The following is a 25,858-nucleotide window of genomic DNA, read 5'->3' on the forward strand; positions in this document are numbered from 1 at the left end:
GAAAAGCCTGGTGCTGCTTGTGCCAATACGGGGAACCCCTACATCATTTGTCAACTGTATTTAGCACAACCAGTACTGGGGCTCCAAGCCCGATGCAGGTTGTCCTCTAGGGGGCGGGGCTACATTTTTTATTTATTTTTTTCACATTACATTTTCAACAGATGTGTAGATGGATCTCACTGCTGCATTCGTGCATCTGTGAGTTTTTGATTGATTTTCTCAGGTGCATACGCACTACCAGTGAGCCCTCTGTCGCCCACTGATGCCCCCTTTGCACTGCACCACCGCACCACTGCCACGCACCACCGCTAGTGCCGCTACCCCACACGCCTACAGCAGTCTCGCACTCTGCACCTCCCAAACCAACCTCCTGTGTTCTGTCCCCTCTTCCACCTGCATTAGTGTACCATTTTGTTGCCCATCTCCCCTGCAGGTGGCCCGGTTTGCTCATCCTGATAATAAATTTTAAAAAAGCTATGAGATTCCATAGACAAAAGACCTTTACGGTTTCACATGTCCCATTAAGGCTGCTTATACATGATCTGAAATTTCACAAAACCCATTGACTTTCTGCCACTCAAACTTCAAAAAGCAAATAAATTACGATCATTAAGGCTGACGCCTTAATGGACGTGTTCCTTGCGCAATACAGATATGGTATGCCATCACACCCTGTGGTTAACGGCAGATTCAGCACTCACAGAATGAGATTGCTGTCACTCACAAAATGGTGGAGCTGCTAATTCACAGAATTGTGTGCGTCAGCCTTAATGATCGTAATTTCATTGCTTTTTGAAGTTTGAGTGGCAGAAAATCAATAGGTTTTGTGAAATTTCAGATCATGTCTAAGTAGAATAAAATTATATATATATATATATATATATATATATATATATATATATATATATATATATATATATATATATACATACATACATACATACATACACACACATATATTAGGGATGTGCAGGCTCGGATAGGTTCAAGTTTGCACGTGGAGTTCGGATTTTTCCCTCCAAAAAAACAGAACTCAGAAAGAGGCAAAACGTCATCTTACATGGACGAACATCATCATTCCTGGACAAAAGTCCAGGAATGATGATGTTCGTCCATGTAAGATGACGTTTTGCCTCTTTCTGAGTTCCGTTTTTTTGGAGGGAAAAATCCGAACTCCACGTGCAAACTCGAACCTATCCGAGCCTGCACATCCCTAATATGTGTGTGTGTGTATGTATAATGTATGTATAATATATGTATAATATATATATATATACACATATATACATATATATACACATACATACATACATATATATATACATACATATATACATACATACACACACACACAGTCAGGTGCATAAATATTGGGACATTGACAGAATTTTCATATTTTGGCCTCTATTCACCACCACAATGGCTTTGAAATGTGAAGGGGTTTTTCTTCACCAGGGAAATAATTCTTCTGTCATCCACCACAGTTGTTTCCGTTGTCTTCCGGGTCTTTTGGTGTTGCTGAGCTCTCCTGTGCGTTCTTTTTAAGAATGTTCCAAACAGTTGATTTGGCCACACCTAATGTTTTTGATATCTCTCTGATGGGTTTGTTTTGATTTTTCAGCCTAATGATGGCTTGCTTCACTGATAGTGACAGCTCTTTGGATCTCATATTGATAGTCTACACTCTACAGCAACTGATTCCAAATGCAAATGTCACACCTAGAATCAACTCCAGACCTTTTACCTGCTTAATTGATAATGAAATAACGAGGGAATAGCCCACACCTGTCCATGAAATAGCTTTTGAGTTGATAGACCCATTACTTTTGGCCCCTTAAAAAGTGGGAGGCACATATAGAAACCATTGTAATTCCTACACCGTTCACCTGATATGGATGTAATTACCCTCAAATTAAATCTGAAAGTCTGCAGTTAAAGCACATCTTGTTTGTTTCATTTCAAAGCCATTGTGGTGGTGAATAGAGACCAAAATATGAAAATTCTGTCAATGTCCCAATATTTATGGACCTGACTAAATATATATTAGTCAGAAAAGAGAGAGCACTCACCAATCTCCATAAGGTAGACAGGCAACTTTAATAACTCACGTCATCAGGGTAACAATTCGGAAGGTCGACGTTTCAGGCCCCACAATGCCCTTTGTCAAGACCAGAATATCACAGCCCAAAATGTCCAGGTAGCAAGCCCTACCACCAGATCAAATGGGTCTATATATACCAGAGGCCCCTTAGATGGACACACCCCCAATTAGGTGAACCAGACATCATCGCTATCATCAGGTACCTAAAAAAGCATTCTGATGCTGTCCTAAAGCTTACAAGTGAACACTAGCACAACTGATGTAACTAAACTTACACTTACATGATCCGATTGACCAATCTTTCTAACTCACGGACCTCATGTGTTATTACAGCTATCGGCTTGCGCTCCACCAGCAGGAACACAAACCGGAAATGACGTGCCCTCATGCTCACATGGGTGCCGAGGTGGCCAAAAGTGCAAGAAACGAACTCATGGTTCGTCAGTATTACGCACGTGAGAACGGCCCCGTCAAGCAGCAGTGGCTGTCAATCAAGACCACTAAAACACCTTCTCACAACAAGTGCTAAAAACACAAATCTAAACCCGCCCCTAGCTACTAACACACCCACCATTATCGATCAAGGTACCAACTTGTTGTTGCTCTCATAACAGAGAGCCGCAAACGTGTCACCATAGTAACCGGATCACCCACACCAGGTCATCTCCATCTAAGTTGCCTCTGAAAGTTGAACAACTGTTATCCTAATTTCAACACATACCCCAATATATAATAATCAAAAAATATCAGTGCGTGTCAGCATGGTCATGTGTATATACACATAATCAGCAGTACATACATTAAACATACAAACATACAATATTAAATATCCCCGTGGAACATATAGGCACAGAACACTTTAGTGGCATAAACTAGACACTCCCAATGAGCATCAATTCTTCATATGGTTCACTCTCTGAGAAGAAATCCCAAAAAATTTTTTAGAATAGAAACCATATGGACTAGATGAAAATATATAACGGATTTATCTAATTTAATCCCTTGGGAGCCACAGTGTCCAGCTGATGAATCCATCTCGCTTCTCTGTAAACCTCTATCCCCCCCTCCAATCAAAGGTGGGATCCAATCAATGATCATATATCTCAGAGTGTTTAATTGGGGATGTTCTCTTACAAAATGTAGCGCCACTGGTTTGTCTGTGGTACCCGTAGTGTAAGCCAAACATATGGAGGAGCGGTGTTGCATAATTCGCTCCTTAAAGGTACGTATTGTTTTCCCCACATACATTAGCCCACAAGGGCATACGAGGAAGCAACGTGATCCAAATTGCACGTCAATCGATGCTTCAAATAAATTTTTTGTCCTCTGTGGGGGTGGCAAAAGAATCTTCCAGTGATGAGGGATCTGCAAGTCATGCATTCCAAACATTTATGGCAGCCTTTGCTCATTGACAACCAGTTATCTTTACTTGATCTGATAAGGTGTAAATCTGGTCTAAGCAACATGCCCTTTAAGTTCCGACCCCTGCTCACACTTAGCAGCGGAGAAACTTAGTTCAAACTCTTAAAGGCAGGATCAGAGGTAATGTTTCTTGATCGATTTTTTCGTGGCCTTAAGGTTGGTGTAGTCCAAGAATCACCTTATCGGAGCTTTTACTTAACGGCCTTAGTTGCTCATTGCCCACAATTGCTTTTGCTCTGGTGAGGCATCTCTCAATGTTATTCCTACTATAACCTCGCTCAAGAAACCCGTTACAACATTCCAATAGTAGTTCGATGTTAGAGAATAGGGAAGATGGCTCAACGCCAAATCGTTTTTACAGCTGCAGCCGATGATTTTCAAATACATTTTCTTAATGTTACTGTGCTAAGACATGAAACTGCTATAGGATACACTTTATACAGAAAAGAGACTGATAGGAACACCCTTCTATGGGCGTCGAGCCATCATCCCGATTCTCTAAAATCGAATCTACCAGTCTCACAATTTGTAAAGGTACTGAGGAACAACTTTTGGAATGTTGTAACAGGTTTCTTGAGCAAGGTTATAGTAGGAATGACATTGACGGCTGTGATATTCTGGTCTTAACAAAGGGCACTATGGGGCCTGAAACATCGACTTTCTGATGACGTGAGTTATTAAAGTTGCCTGCCTACTTTATGGAGATTGGAGAGTGCTCTCTCTTTTTTGAATATATTTGTGGCTGTCTATGGATGGACTCTGTCGGGTGACCTGAGATCTGCACCCCAACAAGTTGGTTATTAGCTGCTGCACTCACCATATTAACTAATAATAATAAACATAATAAACAGTGGGGTTTTGGTTCATGAATTTTTTGTGATCACATTTTCTCATGCACCCCTTTTAACTAGTTATGTAACTTGTGTCAGCTGTTTTCCTAGGTGCTTTGCAACAGGTGTGCTTGGTAACTGTCTCACATTTAAAAGCAAAGTTGCTGTGAGCATTAAACCTTGATAGCATACCCTGAGTTTAACACTAATGTGATGGCTATGTCCATGTTATAATTCTGAGCAATAGAGTAGGGACTTGCAGTAAAGTGGGGTTCCGTGACGGGGGCTGCAAGCTTAAATGCATTGATCAAATCATGAACCAAAACCCCACTGTTTATTATTATTATTGTTAGTTATTATGGTGAGTGCAGAGCCCCTGTGATTTCTATTTAAATATAAGTAAAAATGAAGTATATTACATGGGAAACCCCACTGTTTATTATTATTATTAATTATGGTGAGGGAGGGAGGGGGGGGGGAGGGGGAGAGGGAGAGAGAGATATATATATATATATATATATATATATATATACACACACACACACACACACACACACACACACACCTATTGAGAGCGGCCAGGATGATGGTCGCGATGGTCTTGACCATCGGGCTTGCGACGAGACCCTTGTGGTAGGGTCTTGTGGCCGCAAGCCCCAGAGAGCTTCTGGCTCTAATAGAGCCGGAAGCTCTCTCACTGACATCACTGGTGATTACAGTGAGGCCGCCCACAAACGGCAGGCGTTTGCTTGGGAACACCTCCGTTTGTGAAGCCACCCCCCCCGGCCACACCTACAAAACGGGGAGAGCTGTCGATCAACATAGATAGCCGTCCCTTTTGTAGTGGGCCACGGAGCGAGTACTTTTTGCGCTCGCTCCGGGGCTCGCGTGCGCACTGGGCCACCATTGACCCGCTTGCGAGCGGGTCTGAATCAGGCCCTCTGTTCCTTGAGCCGCTGTTTAGGCTTTATGTGATTCAAGTTTGTTTTCATGCTTTGTTGGTTGCCTAACAACATGATGCCATTACTAAATGGGGGATTTCTATTGGTTGAGTTATTTTCTCTTATAGAGGGCAGTCATTATATACTAGTAATAAGTATACTAGCATATATTTATCGTGTATATGTGTACATATGTATAACTTGCTGTTGATATGTTGGATATTGATTGAGGACCATCATATGTTCATTATTGTTATGTAATTTCACAAGATAGAGAATAAATATATATATATATACATACATACATACATACATACATACATACATATATATTAGGGATGTGCAGGCTCGGATAGGTTCGAGTTTGCACGTGGAGTTCGGATTTTTCCCTCCAAAAAAACGGAACTCAGAACGAGGCAAAACGTCATCTTACATGGACGAACATCATCATTCCTGGTCTTTTGTCCAGGAATGATGATGTTCGTCCATGTAAGATGACGTTTTGCCTCGTTCTGAGTTCCGTTTTTTTGGAGGGAAAAATCCGAACTCCACGTGCAAACTCGAACCTATCCGAGCCTGCACATCCCTAATATATATATATATATATATATATATATATATATAATAATGCATTATGATTAAATACTTGAATTAGATCACCATAATAGATATTTTTAATATATTGCACTAGCCATTAAGTTCCCAGCTGCGGTTTCTGCAAAAGTTGTCTATTTAGACAGACCGCAGTGTGTCTCCGATCTTAAACACTCACTATTACTATTTAATTGTTTCACTCAACTCAGAAATTGATAGATACCAGTTGTGCCATATGATACTAATTATTGATGCCATTTAAACCCACCAGTCTTGGGGAACAATATCCACCTTGAAAAAGACGTCATAGGGACGTTGAAATGCGTAGGTGCAAGGCTAAACTTTGGGCCTGATTCAGACCCACTCGCAAGCGGCTGTCCGCTCGCAAGTGGGTCGATGTTGTGCACTGCGCATGCGCACGACGGCGGGAGAGCCGTCGTGCGCATGCGCCAGACGCGACGAGCGAAGGACTTTCCTTCGCTCGTTGTGTCTGATCAAAGGGGGCGTGCTGTCGAAGTTGATTGACAGCACGCCCCCTTTGGTGGGCGTGCCTGCCAGACGGGGGCGTTCCCAAGGGAACGCCTACCATCAGAAGCTGGCCCACTGACATCACTAGTGATGTCAGTGGGAGTGATTTTGGCTCTGATAGAGCCAAAATCACTCCGGGCCTTGCGGTTGAAAAACTCAACCGCAGGCTCCGGCTCGCAGTGGCGATGGTTGCGATGGTCAAGACCATCGCGGCCATCAACCTGCACGCTCGTATAGGCTGTGGGTGGTGACCCACAGCTATACGAGCGTCCAGGAGGACGCTCCATAATTATGGAGGACGGCCCTCATTCAGAGCGTGCGCTCTGCTCAGAGCGTGCGCTCTGCTCAGAGCGTACGGCTCTGAATGAGGGCCTTTATTCCTCCAGTGAGAACCCTCTAAGCAGCTGCTTCAAACAAGAGAGATCGGGACGGTATTTTTTCACCTCACCAGTCTTATTCTGACTTATACTAGCAGCCACACAGCTCCTGCACGAGCACGTTGTCTGGGATTTACCGGCACTTCACCAACTACATGGGATCATAGAGCGGCTACCCAGTAAATAATTATCCAGCTCCCCGCATGCCAGACATCAGTGGATGAGGTCTTTCATACTGCTACAGCCTGACCCCCCTTCAGCACAAGACGGGACAATTAAAACCTGAACTGCAGGTAAAATTCATGCTTTCATTTATTTAGTGACCCTCCACTACAGGTTCACCACCAGCTTTACTTATAAGCAATATGCATGCTGCTTTTCACTGATGTACACGTATAGACTTTATCTCCTCTATACAGGAACTTTTCAATTTTCAACTAATTTTTTTAATGGTTCCTTTTCAGGATAGCATATTTAATGTGATTACGGTCGGCCCTCTGTCCGATGTTGCTTATTCAATTACACACTGTAGCTGAATGTGGATATTGACACGTCCTATTAATTTTGTTTCTTATTAAATATCCTTTATTTTACAATTGATTTGAGTGTATTCACTTGCGATGAATAGATAAAGATAGCAACCACAGAGTCTGTAAGTAGCATCTGCCCGGTCCGATGAAGTCACTTCCGGGACAGTGAAACCTTTGTTCGTTCCCCCGGCTGGAGGGCATGTAATTTTGGTTCTGACTACTGGAAGTTGCACGGAGGGACCAGTTGATGGCAGCACCATGGAGAGAGGGTGATTACAGGCGAGTTCACTTTAGATTACTTCAATTAAACAAGGTGCTATAAAAGTCTACAGCCTGGACATGCATTATGGCAACCCTTGAAGAAAGTGTTTAACACACAGCTGTCGGGTTGGGATATGGAAACATGAACTCCCTACTGCCTATCCTCCATAAGTATTGCATTTGAATAGGACGACCTTTTTAGCTCACCAATAAATGCATTGAGAAATTTTCTACAAACTGCAGTGCTGGTTTATACCTTTTCAAGGACACCTTGGAGTTGTGACATACATACATACACACATACATACATACATACATACATACACCTAACTCCGTGCTGACCTACTACTTCAGCACTTAATGAAAAAACAGGAGGGATTGTGCAAGTCACTGTAGTTAAGTTTCATTTGTGTTTGCTAGCACTTAAACAAAAAAATATTTTTCTGGGTAGACAATGAAGAGTTAAACAAGAGTGACACCTATTATCTGCATTAATATATCTGGCAGCAGACATATTGAGCCAAACTACATACATTTTGACTCCAAAGCCAACCCAGTTTCTTTTAAGAGTATAGGTCTTGACTATGTGATAGCTGTAAATTGCCATTACAATACAGTACTTAAGTGTTCGTTTATGTGATCTATTTTGAGAAAATGTTTATTATAGGTTTCAGATTAGCAATGCCCCTCGGGCTATTTTGATTTTACCAGGTCAATGACGTACTAAAGCAAAGGCCAACTATACTATTAACTATGTTTGCGCTAAAACCGGAAAGAATTAAAAAAAAAAAAAAAAAAAAGGAAGGATTACTTAAATTATCTGCATAGGACAAGCGCAATTAAAGTGGAAAGCCTAACGGCACTCATGTCACGATCTAGGAGGCACCGGGCCAGAGTAATGGTCCCCAGCAGTCCTCATTGGGGCCATATAGGGGACAGCAGGGAAGAGTAGTGACTTCCAGTCTACTGCTCTTTGTCTTCTACTTAGGCACAATCAAGACATTTTTCTTCAAAATAAAGACAACATAAATAATGTACTGTACAACTACATGCTCTATTCAAACAGTGTCTGCTGAGAGAACCATTCAACTGCTACATTGTAAATCTATACTATGTTAAATATATTTAGAAGTCATTAAAGCATATACTAGACCGGATAGTAATGTAAAATTAACCTTGTATCTTTTACTCTTTTGGGTCTCTTCTTCCAGAAGGAGTTGATATTTTGCAACTTCGGACTGTATTGAGCTTAACAGACTGTTGCAGTGGTCAGTCTCCATCGGCTCTGTCTGCCATTAAGCAAAGGGAAAGGCAATTTAAAAACAAAATAATGAGATCAGTGCCATTTATTATATTTTGTATTACACTGTAACTTAACTGAAAACAATACAGACACCTCCAATTGTGACACCACAGTATTATTCATGATTTTTTAGGTTATAAATAATGTGCTAAAGTCAATATGCAGCGCTCCTGAGAGTCTGCAACCAAAGAGCTAATGTGAAGTGTCACTAACATTTTTTGGCGCTGAGATTCTAGGTTTTCTTCCTCTCTACTCACAGAATTTGTTGCTTATTGTATTAATCTAGATGTTGCCCCAGCACTGCCTGGGATTTCTCTCGCTTTCTCTTTTACGCCTTATAAGCCTTTCCCTTCTGTACCAAAGGATATATAGAGTTATGGTAGACTTACCTAGGTAACTCCTTTTTTTTCGAGGTCCATAGGGTCCCACAGGGATATTATGGTTGGAAGACCAGGTACCAAACAGTTAAGAACTTTGGCTCCCAGAATGCCTAGTGTCCTCCTCCATATATACCCCACCCCTAGCCATAGGACTTCAGTTTAGTTAGCAAGCCTAAAGGCAGGAGAAGGAAAGAGAAGAAGGAAGAGCAATCGTACACCAGAAACTCTTACATAGGATGAGAGAATCTGTGACCGAAAGAAAAAAAACACCAAATGAAGCCAGGTGCGTCAGGGTGGGTGCCCTGTGGACCTCAAAGAAAAGAAAAGAAAAAAAAAAAGAAGGAGTTATCTACGCAAGTCTACCATAACTCCATATTTCTTCTTCGGGGTCCATAAGGATCCACAGGGATAGCATGGGGATGTCCTAAAGCAGTTCCCCTAAGGGTGGGGGACGCTCCTGAGCAGAAAGGAGAACTAGTCGCCCAAAGGAAGCATCCTGGAGGAGGCAAAAGTATCAAAGGCATAGAACATAAGAAAAGTATGGACAGAAGACCACGTGGCAGCCTTGCATAATTGTTCAGCAGAGGCACCATGACTGAATGACCACAATGGCCCTAAAGACAGAGTAGAATGCGCTGTCAACATGCTTGGGACAGAAAGATCAGCCTGTCATGCGTATCCATCTCACCAGAGTCTGCTTGTTAGCTAGCCATCCTCATTTGTGAAAACCATATAATACAAAGAGAATCTGATTTTCTAACAGAATTTGTACGCTCCACATAAATACGGAGAGCACGAACTACATCCAGGGAGGCTTCACCTACAGAAAGGTCTGGAGCCTGAAAAGCTGGAACAATTTCTTCATTTACATGAAAACGGGACACTACCTTAGGAAGGTGACACTCCCTTGTATGAAGAACAGCTTTATCCTGGTGAAAAATAAAAAATGCGGAGCGACAAGAGTGCTGCCAAATCAGAAACTCTGCGAGCAGATGAGATAGCAAGTAGTAAAATTGTCTTTGCAGTCAACCACTTAAAATCTACAGAGTCTAAAGGTTCAAATGGGGCTGCTTGTAACCCCTTAAGAACCAAAAGACAAATCCTATGGTGCTACCGGTGAAACAAAAAGGAGGCTGAACCCGCAAAACTCCTTGGAAAAAATTCTAACGTCTGGTAATGAAGCAATCGTCTTCTGGTACCAGACTGAAGAGTGCAGAAACCTGCACTCTTAAAGTAGCCAGGCGGAGACCAATGTCTAGTCCTGCTGGCAGAAATGCAAGAATCCTGGAAACTCTGAATACCTTAGGATCATATTCCTTATGGGAACACCATTGACCAAACGAATGCCAAACTCTAATAGATGCGGACAGAAGCAGGCTTCCTTGCCCAAAGCATCGTCTGAATAACCGAACTGTAAAATACCTTTGTTTTTAGGATGGAAGTTTCAAGAGCGACGCTGTCAAAGCTAGACGGGGCAAGTTCGGATGTCGGCAAGGACCCTGCGTTAGCAGATCCTTCCAAAGAGGAAGAGGATACGGACTGTCATAGTCAATGTCCTAATGTAAAAAACAGTGTTAATTTGTTTGTGACTTTACAAGGTGCGAGCAGAAATACATGAATCCGGCTCTACCGTAATTACCCGTTCGAACATAGCTCATCATGTGAGGTAAATTTAATTGCCCCTATAGCTACAACAGCAATTTTGCATTGGGTCTTGGCTGCTTTGCTTGTATTATTTAATTGACATTATTAATTTACAAAAAAAGAATTACAATGCATCACTGACAGCCATTGCTACATAAATAAGTAATACAATGCAACATCCACACTTAAACTTATTTTCAACCTCATCTGACAAGTGGTACATACTTACTACTAACCTCTGCAAGTTGTTTTTGTAATTCACCAATTTTCTTTTCATAAATCTTCTTTCGGTCCGATACAATGGCCATCAAGTTAAAGCGTATCTCACCTTCACAATATCTAAAGAAGGACAAGCATACATTTCCATGTTCATTAAAAACTAGACATTGCACAGATTTGAAAACAGTACAGGGTGGTCCATAAGTGTGGAAACACCCTTATAAAAAAGGAAATGAGTAAGGAAATATTAATCCAGCGTCTACACATATGATATGGGAGAAAACTTTTTAGAGTATGTCACTAGTATGGTGGCCATCTTGTCTTCAACTGAAATTCTGCATCTGTTTGATATGTCACATAAGAAAAACAATGGTTTTCTTCGTTTTAATATATCTCTATTCATTCATGAGTTTTAACTGAGTTCTCTTTTGCAGGTATTGATATTAATGACAATGGCACTAACACAAAGAACGTATTGAGATTGTCTTTATCTGGAGAACGAAACACACAAGCTATTGCAAAGGATTTCAACCAACGTCACCCAAATAGGCCTCCCATTACTCACAGTGCAGTTGCCAAAGTCCTTGCCAAATTTAAAGAAACCGCATCAGTTGCAGATACACCAAAATGTGGACGACCAAAAACGGTTACAGATGCAAGCGTTTGTGCATTGAGTTGTGGCCACATGATCGCAGATTAGAGATTTGCGTTGGTATACTTAAGAGCGGCCATTAAGTTTACATGCATGCAAAATATTTTGATAAAATATTTCTATACAGACATTTAGTATAAATAGAAATAGAGGATGATTGAGATCATACTAATGAAAATAAGTGTGCAGTGTTTTTACTGCTAATGTTTACAGGCATTCATTTTTAATTTGTATACAATAATATACATTATATATCCCATTATATATTTAGTATACAGAATGGGAAAGAGGAAAATTTAAAATAAATTCGGGTAGCTTTACAAAAAGTTACTCTATTATGAGGGAGCACTGTGTTCATTATTGTTTATAGAACTATAGAATAAGAATTTAGACATACATTTCCTCTTTAATAAAAGGAAGTTCAATAATTTCCCTTCAGTCATGTTTATTTCTTGGCATTCAGTGAAGTGTTTTACTACAATTTATTCACATTTCTTGCTTTGAAAACTATACACACAGTCTTTTAAATACAGTAGTTAAAAGACTCTAACACTTTGTTTTTGAACAGTAGGTTTTTATATAAAAACAAAAGCTCCCACTAAAAAAAATGAAGTAATTAAAAAGGAGGAGATTTAGGTGCTTACCTGTTAAATCCTTTTATTTCGATTTCATAGGGGACACAGGCTTTACGCTGGGTATTGGTTGGTGAGTAGGAGTTTGGGCACCAAATAGTTAAAACTTCTTACCCATCAGCCCCTGCTCCTTCACCCCTATGACCTGCCCCCAGCCACAGGCAACTCAGTTAAGTTAACAAGCCTAAAGCAAGGAGAAGGACGACCATCTCAGATACAGGTCCAAACACAATGCAGATGAACCTTAAGCAAAGCAAAGACCCACAATTCAGGTGTGTCAAGGTAGGCACCCTGTGCCCCCTATGGAATTGAAAAGGATTTTACAGGTAAACATAAAAATCTCCTTTTCTTCCTCCGTAGGGGGGGGACAGGCTTTACGCTGGGACGTCCCAAAGCTGATCTAAGGGAGGGGACGCTCCTGAGCTACACTGAGAACTCTTCGCCCAAAAGTCGCAACAGGGAAGGCGAAGGTATAAAAGGAATAGAACTTCAAAACATATGGAAAGTTCCCACCGACCGGGAGGAACGAGCAGTTACAACATTCGGGAGCAGGTGGTCTCTAGTCCTAACCACCTAAATACGGAGGGCCCGTACGACCCCCAAAGGAGGAATCCTCTGATGTAAAACCCAGAACATGGAAAGAAGGGACCACGATCTCTTCACGGATGTGGAACCTGGAAACAACTTTAGGAAAGTAGCTCAAATCATGTTCAAAGGACAGCCCTGTCCTGGAGAAATAAAAAAAAAATAAAATAAACAACAGAATAATGTGCTCAAATTCAACACCCCCCATGTAGAAGCCCTGGCAAAAAGACAGTCCAAGGCTCAAAAAAAGGTGCAGACTGAAAGACAAATTCCAAGGAGCCTCCAGCTGAAGAAATGGAGGAGGCTGTACCTGGAGGTCACCCCATAGGAAAGTGCAAACATCAGGCAACAGTGTAAACTGTCCCTAAAATAGCACAGAAAGGGTTGAAACTTGTACCTCCAGAGAAGAAAGGTGGAGGCCCAAATCCAGCCCTGCCTGTAGGAAAGTTAGGACTGGAGAAAGTCAGAACGACTTGGGATGACAGCTCCCAGCCAAACACCAGACAAAGTAAGTCCTCCAAACCAGATAGTAAAACCTAGCCGCAGAGGGTTTTCGGGCAATGAACCCAGTATTAATGACAGACCTGGAGAACTCTTTAGCGGTCAGGATGGATGTCTGAAGAACTACCCCATCAAAGACACAGCCAGAACCGGATAGAAGCACAGGCCATGAGATAGAAGATCTGGCCACTGTAGAAGACACAGACTAGCGTAGACCGAGAGGCCCTGAAGATCCATGTACCACACCCTTCGCGGCCAATCTGGAGCCACTTGGATCTCTGTGCCACACTTCAACCTGGGAAAGGAAAAAGAAAGAAAAAAAGGAAAAAGAAAGAAAAAAAGGAAAAAAAGAAAGGAAAGAAAGAAAGAAAGAAAGGAAAAAGAAAGAAAGAAAGGAAAAAGAAAGAAAGAAAGGAAAAAGAAAGAAAGAAAGGAAAAAGAAAGAAAGAAAGGAAAAAGAAAGAAAGAAAGGAAAAAGAAAGAAAGAAAGGAAAAAGAAAGAAAGAAAGGAAAAAGAAAGAAAGAAAGGAAAAAGAAAGAAAGAAAGGAAAAAGAAAGAAAGAAAGAAAGAAAGAAAGGAAAAAGAAAGAAAGAAAGAAAGAAAGAAAGAAAGAAAGGAAAAAGAAAGAAAAAAGAAAGAAAGAAAGAAAGAAAGAAAGGAAAAAGAAAGAAAGGAAAAAGAAAGGAAAAAGAAAGAAAGAAAGGAAAAAGAAAGAAAGAAAGGAAAAAGAAAGGAAAAGAAAGGAAAAGAAAGCAGCAGAATCCTGGTGTGTGAGTAAAACCTCTAACTGGTGATTGTGCCGAGGCGGCATCACGTCAATGCCCGACAAGCCCCAGTGAAGAACCAGAAGTTAAGACATCTGGATGCAGAGCTCATTCACCCAAAAGAACATCCTGGCGACTTAGGAAGACTGCTTCCCAATTCTGTACTACGGGGATATAGACTGCCTCTACATTGACAGAAGATGCCGTTCCGCCCAAAAGGAGAATGCGACTGAACAACCTGGCGCCACGACTGCAAGTGCCCCCCGTAAACTGTCGCGTTGTCAGACTGTACCTGGACGATGCTGGAGGAGTGGCAGAGCAAGAGAACTTTTTGTAGACCACTCAGAGCTCTAGAGTGTTGATCGGTAGCTGGCTTTTCCTGAGCCAATCACTGACCCTGAAAAGTCTGATGACGACAGGTCACCGCCCCTCACCCCCGAAGAACGGTGGTAAAGAAGCCCCAGTCCCGAATCCAGAAGAGGTGTGCCCTGACCAGGTGGGACCACTGGAGCCACTACAAGAAGGAGTGATGCGCCTCCCGAAAGAGGACAATCGATCGCGACTTGAGCTGTAGATGGGACCTGTTCCACCGGGCCAGAAATTGCAACTGGAGAAGCCAGGAATGAAACTGGGCATACTCCTCCATGTCCAAGGTGGAGACCAGAGAGCCCAGCGTCTGCAAGCAAGCGTGTACAAACATTCAGCGGGGACACAGAAAAAAAAAAAAAAAAGCACATTTTGGCCTGTAAGTCCTCCACTTTGTCTGCAGGGAAGAACACCTGCTGAAAACTGGAGTCCAGTAAGGCCTCCAAATGCAACATATCCTTAGAGTGTGTTTATATATACACTGTATTTTTTTATTCCAAATGATAACTCATCCGTGAACCTAAAGAAGGCCCACTGTGACAAGAACAAGTTCAGAGGACCTCCGTTGACTTGGCCAGGAGAAATAGGTCACAGAAAAAAAAAAAAAGAGATTTGCCCTCCAGCACACTGCAGCAAAAACAATACTTAAATCCTACATGATAATAGCTTCTCGGACGTGAACCCCTTAATGCTAGGGACACCAGTATAGGAGCCTTGACAATTGGCCTGGCGCTTATTCATATATTTGCAAATGTATGTAACTAATACCTCTGAATCGCTATTATCATGTAGGATTTAAGTATTGTTTTTGCTGCAGTGTGCTGGAGGGCAAATCTCTTTTTTTCTGTGTTCTGAGTAAACCCCGCCCTTTACAAGCACCTGTGTTATGCAAAAAAGCTGATCTGAGCAACTACCATTTCTTTTGCAAGTCAGAAGAAATAGGGCAGATTTCTGATCCCCCTTCTCAGAGGATGAGCCACCATGACTTTCGAGAAGACACGATTAGCCATGAAAAGTCCAAATGGCAAAGCCAGAAACTGGAAGAGTTCCTCCTGAACAGCAAACCTGAGGAATCATTGTTAAGTGACTGAGTTGGATAGGAACATGTAAATAGGCGTCATGGATATTAAAAGGAGGCCAAGTCGTCCCTGGCCCCAAAATTAGTATGATGGAGCAAAGCGATTTCATGCAGTATTTATGTGTCCTGAAGTTCCCTAGTGCCCAGAGAATGAGGATGGGCTGAAACTAGCTGTCTGTCGCCTGACCAGTAAGAGGCTAGTATAGAAGCTCACACCTTCAGAGACAGGGGACCAGGACAATGATTCTGGAGGCCAGAGGGGAGCAAATAAAGTCTCCCAGAGATTTGGCTGCTCCTCTGAGATTTTGGGAAACCAGCTAACATATATATGAGTCCCTATGAGACTCAAACCTAGGCTGTGCAGGACCAAAGAAATTAACACTACCCCAGAGCGACTAGCCAGGTAGATTGTTAGGAGTCATTTGTGGCCTCTACACTATGAAACAACGGCAGAAACCATCCACCAATGCTGGGGTTGCCCAGGTGGACTCCACCCCAACCTGTGGCATGAAAATAAACTAAAATAAAAAAAATAAAAAAAAGTTACAGGGGCCACTTAACAGTAACCCCCACAAAATGGTGCCTCCAGCTAAGCACCAAACTAAAAACGAAGTTGCCTGCGGCTGGGGGCGAGTCATAGGTGTGAGGGAGAAGGGGCTGATGGGTAAGAAGTTTTAACTATTTGGTACCCAGACTCCTACTCACCAACCTATACCCAGAGTAAAGCCTGTGTCCCTTATGAAGGAAGATGAAAGTATTTCTTCATTTTTTTTTTCCATTTCACAAATAATAAAGAAATTGTAAGAAATTTATTAAGGTGCAGTGCAAATTTCCACCCAGTACCAGCACCCCCCAAACCTATGAGGTTATGTTGAGGGGGCAGGGCCATGATGAAAATAAGTGCTAGGGATGCTCTGGGCAGCCCTACAGGCCGCCGTTCAAGGCAAATTCAAATGTCCTGCAGCAGCAATGGTACCATCCCCCATGCCCTGGACAGAGGCACTACTGGAACACCCCTAGTTATGGCCTTGTCAAGGTGATAGGGTTATTGACTAATAAAACAATTTTAAAAATCAGGAAAATAGTTAAAATGGAATTACTTTTGCATTCGCTGCTCTATAACAGGCTTTACCACACTGATCCAATCATCTTGATTGCATACACCTGCAATGAAAAAAAAAAAGAAAAAAAAGAAAAAAGAAACCATTAATAAACCTGACATACCACACAACGGAGTAGAATAATAAAAGTAATCATGTTGTGTGTCTGGCATATGTTAAATTATACAAAGAAATATATGTCACAATGGGCCAGATTGAGATATGAGAATAGACTAAAGCCGGGTACATACTAGAAGATATGTTGTCCGATCCCGCGAAACGGGACGACATATTGGGCACAGTCTAGTGTGTACCTACTATACGCGCTCCTGTGGGACATTCATCGGGGTCGTTCCGTCAGCCTCCATGCAAGGGCAATGGTGCTGGTGAACGATAGATAGGGCAGTCGTTCACCGAATCACACAGTGCGTACCGACTGCCCGATATATCGTTCATTGGCACCATCGGCTGTCGCATCAGTGAGTCACTAAGTGTGTTCCATGCCCAAGAAAGAGCAAGTAACTGTGTCTGGGTGAAAACATTTTGCACTGCAGGTGGGACAGATTAAAAATGTGCACAGATTTAGATTTTGGAGTGGCATGTCCAAACTGACACCAAATTGCAGTGTAAAAAAATCTTTGTGGGCTACATGGAAAAGCAGCCAGTATTTACCCTACATGCAAAGGAAAAAAAAAATTATTATGCATTTGCACCACATGGTTTGACCAGGTACACAGTTACGTAATCCATCTTACTCTATTCCAAAATCTGAATCAGGCCCAAAACCTACACAGTTGATTAGGGGAACATATAAAATAATTCCCCTCCAGCCGAGGGTGACAAATCCTCCCCCCTGGGTTTTTTGTTTTTTTTCCATGCTTTAAGCAAAAATGGTTGGAGACATTATGACTGGGAAGGCCTCTTCTTATATTGTATACATGTTCACAGATTCTGGTTTTCACTTTTTTCTTGTATGGGCAGTTTGAATGAAAAGATATTGGTAGGTATGTGGACAACCATCCGCAAGTTTGATGCAGGTGTACAGGGATTTGAATTTCACATGTGGCGAATATAAATAGCCTTTCCCAAATATCTACATTTTTACCTGAATCCAACTAGTGTGCAAAGACTAAAGGGGAGGTGCTTTTTATGAGAAAATTTCAAGTACAGAAGCTGAATGGATTTATAAAAGGTTTTGCAATCTGGATTTTGATGTAGGCCCATACCTTCTGAACATTTCTATACTGTTTTTCTGTTATGTTTTTCTTCCTCTCTCTCTCTCTATCTATACCTATATATATATCTATCTATACCTATATCTATCTAATTTTTTTTTCTCCTTTCATTGATAACTCTGCAGACAGGCTACTAGCTGAGACAATGTATCACCTAGCTATATGCATAGCTGAAAAAAAAAAAAAAAAAAAAGAATTCCCCAATTTTTACTTTTAAACCCTTTACATTTTGAATATGAAGTTTGCATATGTAATTGACACATTTTTAACAATAAAAAAGCTTTTTACACTATTCCCAATCATCAACCAATCAAGTGTGTCTAATGAGAATATAAGGAACCTAAGACACAATTATTAACCATCCTTGAAAAAGTGTGGACGAAACGCATGAACGCTTTTTCACCGCACTACGGCCACAGTAGACAATCCTTTGACGTCATGTGAGAACTGCCTATCATCTCCTGAATTCACAGCTGGTTCCTGCACACAGTGAGTCTCAGCCAGTAATGAGGGCGAAGATATGCGGCACTATACACGGACACTTCTAAGGAACATCGGTAGGGTAAGCTGACCATGCCATCCGCAGAAGTGTGGAACCCCACTCACACCTACACTCATTCATGAAAAAAGCGAACACATTGGCATGTGTGCATGTTTTCACCTTTGATCCCGGTCTCTAACGGTTATCCGTTCATGTTCTATTTATACCACATTTTATTTTATTGTATTCTATATTCTAGGTTTGATTTAAATTTTTCCTTATATAATCAGCGCATCTCATCATTTTATTTTTATTTTTTTCCATAGAACAAAAGCACTATGTGCAAAAATGTATTTACACGTTATTCAATTTACAGGTTTAATCAAGTTCTATTTGATATTAGAAGCTGCTTATTTACATTCTAGTGCACTTTGACCCATATTATTATTTTATTATTAGATTACTGAGGTAGAGAAAATAGAACATCATGCCTGGAGGAGATCTTGAAAACAGGTTACAAAGGTGGAGCCTGGGCACCAAAGGGTCAACGTCTGAGTGTCCTCCTCCCCTATACCCCACCCCTGGCCTGCACAGCCAGTTAATACTAACAACATCCAAGGATAGGGAGGAGGGGGAACAAAGCAGGCACACAGAAAACAGTCACACTAGATGTTTCTTGAAACGTTCCTTGACACATAGACCATCAGGTTTCAACATAGAACAAAATTCCAATGCACCTGAACCACAGCTATGAAGAAAAAAAAAAGGGAACACCTGCTGCAGTAAGAGAATGGGTAATGCTATCCCCACAATGATAGACAAATAAATACTTAAGCTACACCAGTGTAGTTTTCTATCAGCAAGTGTATAAAAGACATGCATTTATTCAAACAACCTCTTCATGATAAATTTAAAAGTCACAAAAAAAAATAATAAATCAAGCACACAGAAACAATGCAGCAATCAACGTATACAATAGCTCAATTCACTATACAGGAGACAACCTCAAAAAATGGATTCTTTATTGAACATATTTGTTATATATAGCTTATAGAAGATCTTTATAAATTGTTTAGCATATGGTGCCGTCAAAATTTGTTAATACTAGACAGTATTAATCTGGTCTTTAATTTTGCTAACTGTGTCCAGCTAGGATGCTCTCTATTTTTGAAAATGAGTGCAAATGCAGAGGAAGGATTCTAAGAAAAGTTTGCCAGCAGCTCCTGTAAATACTTGTCAATGAATAAGGAGCAAAACTATTATGACCCAGAAACTACTTATATTATCATTTACTCCTAACTCCCCAAATGACACCTAACACTTGGTTGCTGAGGCCCTGCTGCTTGTGTTATACAGCTATGTGTATATAACCATGTCCTTGTCCTGCACTGTTTTGTATTACTATTAACTGTTTCTCTTATGTGCTCATTTATGTAATGTGTAAGGCGAATTGGAACCTTTGTGGTGCCATATAAAGAATAATAATAATAATAATTATTATTAACACTCCCAGTGTAAAGTGGTTTTATTACATGCTTTCAAAGCATTCCATAAGGTAGGGTGCCCTAGTCAATGTTTATTCAGTCAGGCACTGGGCCAGGGAACCGCAGTATGGATTTCATGGAGCGCCGATCTCTCTGCAGCATCTGTAATATTCTAAGCCGCTCAAGTGTCACCGGTCTCTATGCGGAGTTGTCCTGACTGTGTGACCCGCCGGCCTCAGTACCATCTATTTAGATCCTGGATCCCATTCTGTCAAACTTGGTCTGCATATAAATACCGGACCCTCTGGACACAGTAAGCATAGTTGGCGGGCACTAACTCAGGAGCAGGTTTGTTCGACAGAGAGTAAGCATGCTGGATTACTAGTTTAATTCAACGGGCCAGAGTCCTTTTGGTAGCCAGCCAGCCCCACCCATCTATGAAAGCCATAGAGGACAAAGTCTGAATGGCAGAAATCCTTGGTCTGGTAAACAAATGTGGAGGGGCCACACCATATCCAGCGAAGCAAGATGGAACTCGCGTCCCAGGACACAGTCTCGATAAGAGAGGGAACTACGATCTCCTGGTTTATATGGAACTTTGAAACCACTTTAGGGAGATAATCAAGTATGGTGCAGAGGTCTGTCTGGTCCTACTGAAAAATGAGAACCAGTGATTTATGAGATAAAGCAATCAAATCAGACAGCCATCGAGCAGACAAAAGAGCTAGGGGGAACACAGTCATCCAGATGAGCCAGCGGGTGGCTACTGACAAACAACGTAGATCGCTGTACCAAGCCCTGCGGGGCTAACCTGGAGCAATCAGAATAGCCAAACTGCCCTCCAGTTTCAGCTTGCAGAGGATACGAGAAAGCATTGAAATTGGAGGAAACAGATAAATGAAGGGAAATGTCAATGGGAGTGACAAGGCATGCACTAGTAGGGCTCCTGGATCTCTAGTTGGGAAGCAGTACATGAGGAGTTTATAACTGTGTTTGGAGGTCATAATGTCTATAGCTGGACAACCTCAGCAGTCCATTAATATCTTGAACACGTTGGGGTAATGCCCTGATGACTGAGATAGTCCGTCTCCTAGTACAGGTCCCAGGAATGTAAACGGCTAAGAGAGCAGGGAGAAAACATTCTGCCCAACGAAGATTCCTATGTTTAGCACCCATGAGTCCAATGTCGCTCACAGCCAGACTGCTGAGAAAAAGTAGATGAGCATAAATAAATATCAACCTCACGCTCTGAATTGTCCCAACAAATAGAAAATGAGGAATAGACCAAAACCTCTCCAGTATGGTGATTCATGGTATGCAAAATAGGGATGCATACATGAAGAAACAGTGGTGTATGCAGATCTTCTCCTAACTTCTGATCGTCCCAACTACTACAGGTATGAAACAGGTGTGGATGAGGATAAATCTTGTGTGGAATTCTTACATGCATGCTTACTTGATATAAGCGGTGTCTAGGCACATAAAATATTTATCTTCTAGGAACTTGACTTGTGGTCCTTATCGAAATATGGTGGTCTTCCAAGTCAGGATAAGCCAAGAGTAAGTAAAAGAGCCATCATCCAATATCATGAAACATATTTATGGTTGATAAAAATACGCTGCAAAACCCATACCATCAGATGGTACTAAAATCAGTCCTCTGCCCTATTGGAGATGGACCCAGGTCAGTATGGGCAAACGGACATCATAAATGGATGGATGGCAGTGTTCTCCCCAGGCTGTTTTCTGCAGGCGCATCACCCGGCAGAAACAGCCTGCCGCCCGGCACTTTTCCCCGCCGACCCCCGCTGTGGAACGCTGGCCTCTGAAGTGACGGAGACTAAAGAAGCCTCCGATCGCTTCAGAGGCCAGCGTTCCCAGTGATGCACTGCACAGGTGTGGTCATCCATGACATGAGGAGCCTGCCCCGCGCGCCTGCTGGATCTAGTTAGATCCAGTCAGCCCGAGGCAGTCGGAGCGGCCAGCAAGTAAAGGTAAGTGCTGGGCTGGGCCTAGACCAGTCTGGGGGCACTGCATAAGGGGCCAGTCTGGGGGCACTACTTCAGCCAGGGGGCAATGCATAAGGGCAAAGTTAAACTACAGGGGGCAATGCATAAAGGGGAAAGCTACAGGGGTCACTGTATAATGGGCACTTTTGACTGAGAGCCAGTGGGGGAGCAGCCTGAGACCTGTCGGGCTGGATTGGTAAAGGAGATAACCCCTTTTCCCGGCGCGCGCATAATTGCGAAGGCCCCCCACCCAGCTACTTTTGGATGCCACCCGGCATGAAAAAATTTCTGGGGAGAACACTGGATGGGGTACCACATCAAATAAATTGGAAAGACACTCTTAAACGCGTTCCAGAGCACTGCGGCACCTTTTTCAAGAGGAGTGTCCTTTCTACAATAATACAAAGATATACACGACAACAATACAAACATTATAAGTAGCAAGAGAATCACCTCGTCTAAATGTGAAATATTTGAAAATACAATAGAATAAATATGCACAATACAAAACAAAATACATATATACATAGTAATACACATATGCACATGGTGAAGGTGCATCAGTACATGGTAATACGCAAAAGGCATATATCAATCACCAACCTAGATATCACCTAAAGACATAAATCTTACTGGTATATGTGGTATTTTTAAAGTTGCAATAAGCTGAAATGCAGCGATAGCAACCAGCAGATTCCTAAAATAGTAATGGTAGTACTCACCACTCACTAGTACAAGCTCCTTTTGCGGCCACCATATTGTCAAACGGGTAAAGTCTTATACAAAACACTATGCCATGACCATAATGCAAAGCACCATATATTACTAACTTAAGTTGCTAAGAGACAGCTAACTTATTATGTTCCCCGCAGTAGAACATTCTAATATGATGAAATAGCGCCGAGAGGTGAGAAGAATTTATATAATTTTATAATATTAGATAGATAGATAGATAGATAGATAGATATATCTCACAGGGGTTCTGCACTCACCATAATAACTAACAATAATAATAATAATAAACATAATAGTGGGGTTTTGGTTCATGAATTTATTTTAACAATGTGGTCACATACCATGTTGTACTCCAAAACTAGGAATTGTGAGTGCCGTGGATTAGTGCTTTTTGTTTATTATGATTAACTTTTATAATTAATCATTTTTGTGATCACATTTTCTCATGCACCCCTTTTAACTAGTTATCTAACTTGTGTCAGCTGTTTTCCTAGGTGCTTTGCAACAGGTGTGCTTGGTAACGGTCTCACATTTAAAAGCAAAGTTGCTGTGAGCTTTAAACCTTGATAGCATACCCTGAGTTTAACACTAATGTGATGGCTATGTCCATGTTATAATTCTGAGCAATAGAGTAGGGACTTGCAGTAAAGTGGGGTTCCGTGACGGGGGCTGCAAGCTTAAATGCATTGATCAATTCATGAACCAAAACCCCACTGTTTATTATTATTATGGTGAGTGCAGAGCGCCTGTGATTTCTATTTAAATATAATTAAAAATGAAGTATATTACATGGGGAATGAAGCACATAATAAATAACTAGAATTAGTAGGTCAAACTAATCATAATGTAGCAGAAGATATAACACAGTACAGAAACCTGTTCCAGTTTTTAACTATAATGCATGGTGACCTGTCAACACAAACAAGGTTGCTATGAGACAGACGTCACATTATGCTGCATTGAAAGTACCTGACAAATTACTCCTATTATTGTGAATAAGAAGTATTTGTAAGTACAATGTTTAAACCAAGTGTACGAATGTTAAGTAGAGGGCTCAAAAATAGGAGGATGTCCCATTACGGCACCTTATGACGTATTAAATTATAGGTCAGCCAATGCTCATTTAGGAACATAACTACACATACAGATGTGTCCAAATAACATCTAGCCTCCTTGCTCGTTAGACAGCCCTTCTGATCGCTCCATGTCGTGACTTTGTGCGACTTTTTACCTTCAAATGCATCTTATTCACACAGTGATGCGAAGAGCTAGCACAAGCAGCTTCTGCTGATTAAAACTATAACCAAGCATGTCTATGTTCTCTGTACATCTGCGGGTGCATCTGCATGCTAAACACTACATTACAGTGTTACAGCCACTGACACTAACGTAGCATTTCACATGCAGAAACACCCGCAGACGCACAGAGAATACAAGCATGCTGCATATTATTTTAATCAGTAGAAGCTGCTTATGCTAGCTATTCACATCACTATGTGAATAAGACGCATTTGAAGGTAAAAAGTTGCACACAAAGACGCTCTGCGATACCAAGGCACACGGAGCTCCTGCATTGTATGTGGCACGACTTATAGCGCATGGAGGATAGGTGAGGACATGTCTGTAAAAAGATAACTAAAATATGACAAATATCTAAATATTTCGATAGAGACAGTATAATACAAAGTTAGCCATAATCTAAAATCAATCTATAAAAAATAAACGGACCGCACAGATAAAAAAACAAAACAAAACAAAAAAACAAAAACAAACATAAAATACTTAATAAAAAGATCTTCTAAGTGGCTAAACTTGGTCCTATAATTACTTCTATCACCCAATGAGAAAGATACCAAAAAAGCAAATATATAATTACATAAATGACCGTAAAGTCAACCCTAACACCACTTAAAATGGAGGAGACAAGAATTAAAGATACAAACTAGAAAATACTATTCAAGTGTTTAATGTAAAATGGCATAAGATAAGAACCATCTAATCTCAAATTCATGATTCAAGCCCCCAGATTTTAAGGTGTTCAGATCATGAATGAGATGCATCTCAGGTTTTGCAAGTCCCATATCCCAGTCTCTGGTATGGCAATTTTCTTTAATGAAGAACATTCCACTGAAGCTTTTCAGACCCTTAATGGATTGATTATGTTTCTCCTTAAAATTAAAAAAAAAGAGATGGCTTTTCATTTCCATTGGTGATATTGCGGACATATTCCGTCAACCTCACTTTTAGGGGTCTGTTGGTCTTCCCTATATATGTGAGGCCACATGTACATCAGATAGCATATACTGCGTAACAGGTGTGACATGTAATAGTCTTATTGTGGTTTTCCTCCCGTTAGTCAAAATTCCCGTAATATTTGATTTTGGGCTGATGCGTGACCTACATATCTTGCATTCACCACACCTGAAAAACACTGTTTCTAGGGAGGGAACGTCCATTATCTATCTGTAACGCACTTGAAACTATCTTGTTCTTAATGGTGGGGGCTTTTCGAAATATAAACCTTGGTTTATTTGGTAGTGTTGTTTAAAATCTCGTCTTTTAAAATAATATCCCAGTTCTTTTTTTATGATACTTTCAATCTTCCTGTAATGTTTGTTATATTGGGCATTAAAGGCCAACTGGAAATTGGAATTATTGACCGTATCATCTTCTTTATTAGATTTCAAGAATTCATTTCTGTCAATCGAATCAACCTTTTCTAACATTCTGTAATAAGGTTGGTTTATAACCTTTTTACAAACTTTTGGACCATACTCGCTGCTAGTTGTCTTATATATGGCCTCATCTGAACAATTGCGGTGCAACCTTAGGACTTGGCCTCTAGGAAAGTTGTTAAGCCACTGGGTTAAATGACTAACACCTATATCAATATGAGTAGCAATCGGTTGGTTTTGCATTAAATTGCTCGTAACAATCTTAGAAGACAGCCTCCCACCCGGAGTACTCCAATGTGGGAGTCTGCACCGTCATGCTGTTAGTTTATCCGTAGGTTTGGTGGCGACCTGTCTTGCCTTGGACTTACCGCCCCTGGATGAGGCAGCCTGGGTCCTTGAGGGCGGCTGAACTCTCTCTATTTACCCCGAG

General features: G+C 41.3%; 1 protein-coding gene across 1 annotated transcript in view; it reads right to left on the minus strand.

Moving 5' to 3' along the window:
• Positions 1 to 25,858, minus strand: part of UCHL5 (ubiquitin C-terminal hydrolase L5) — a 96,995-nt gene that overhangs the window by 22,912 nt on the left and 48,225 nt on the right. The window contains exons 7-9 of the mRNA XM_088481202.1: positions 16,810 to 16,873; positions 11,148 to 11,250; positions 8,760 to 8,873 (exon numbers count right to left, since the gene is read on the minus strand). Coding sequence (XP_088337328.1) covers positions 8,760 to 8,873; positions 11,148 to 11,250; positions 16,810 to 16,873 — 281 coding nt within the window. The remainder of the gene's footprint in view (positions 1 to 8,759; positions 8,874 to 11,147; positions 11,251 to 16,809; positions 16,874 to 25,858) is intronic.

The sequence above is a fragment of the Taudactylus pleione genome, unplaced genomic scaffold, assembly GCF_031769625.1.
Source record: "Taudactylus pleione unplaced genomic scaffold, aTauple2 ptg000266l, whole genome shotgun sequence".
In the NCBI taxonomy this organism is placed as follows: domain Eukaryota; kingdom Metazoa; phylum Chordata; class Amphibia; order Anura; family Myobatrachidae; genus Taudactylus; species Taudactylus pleione.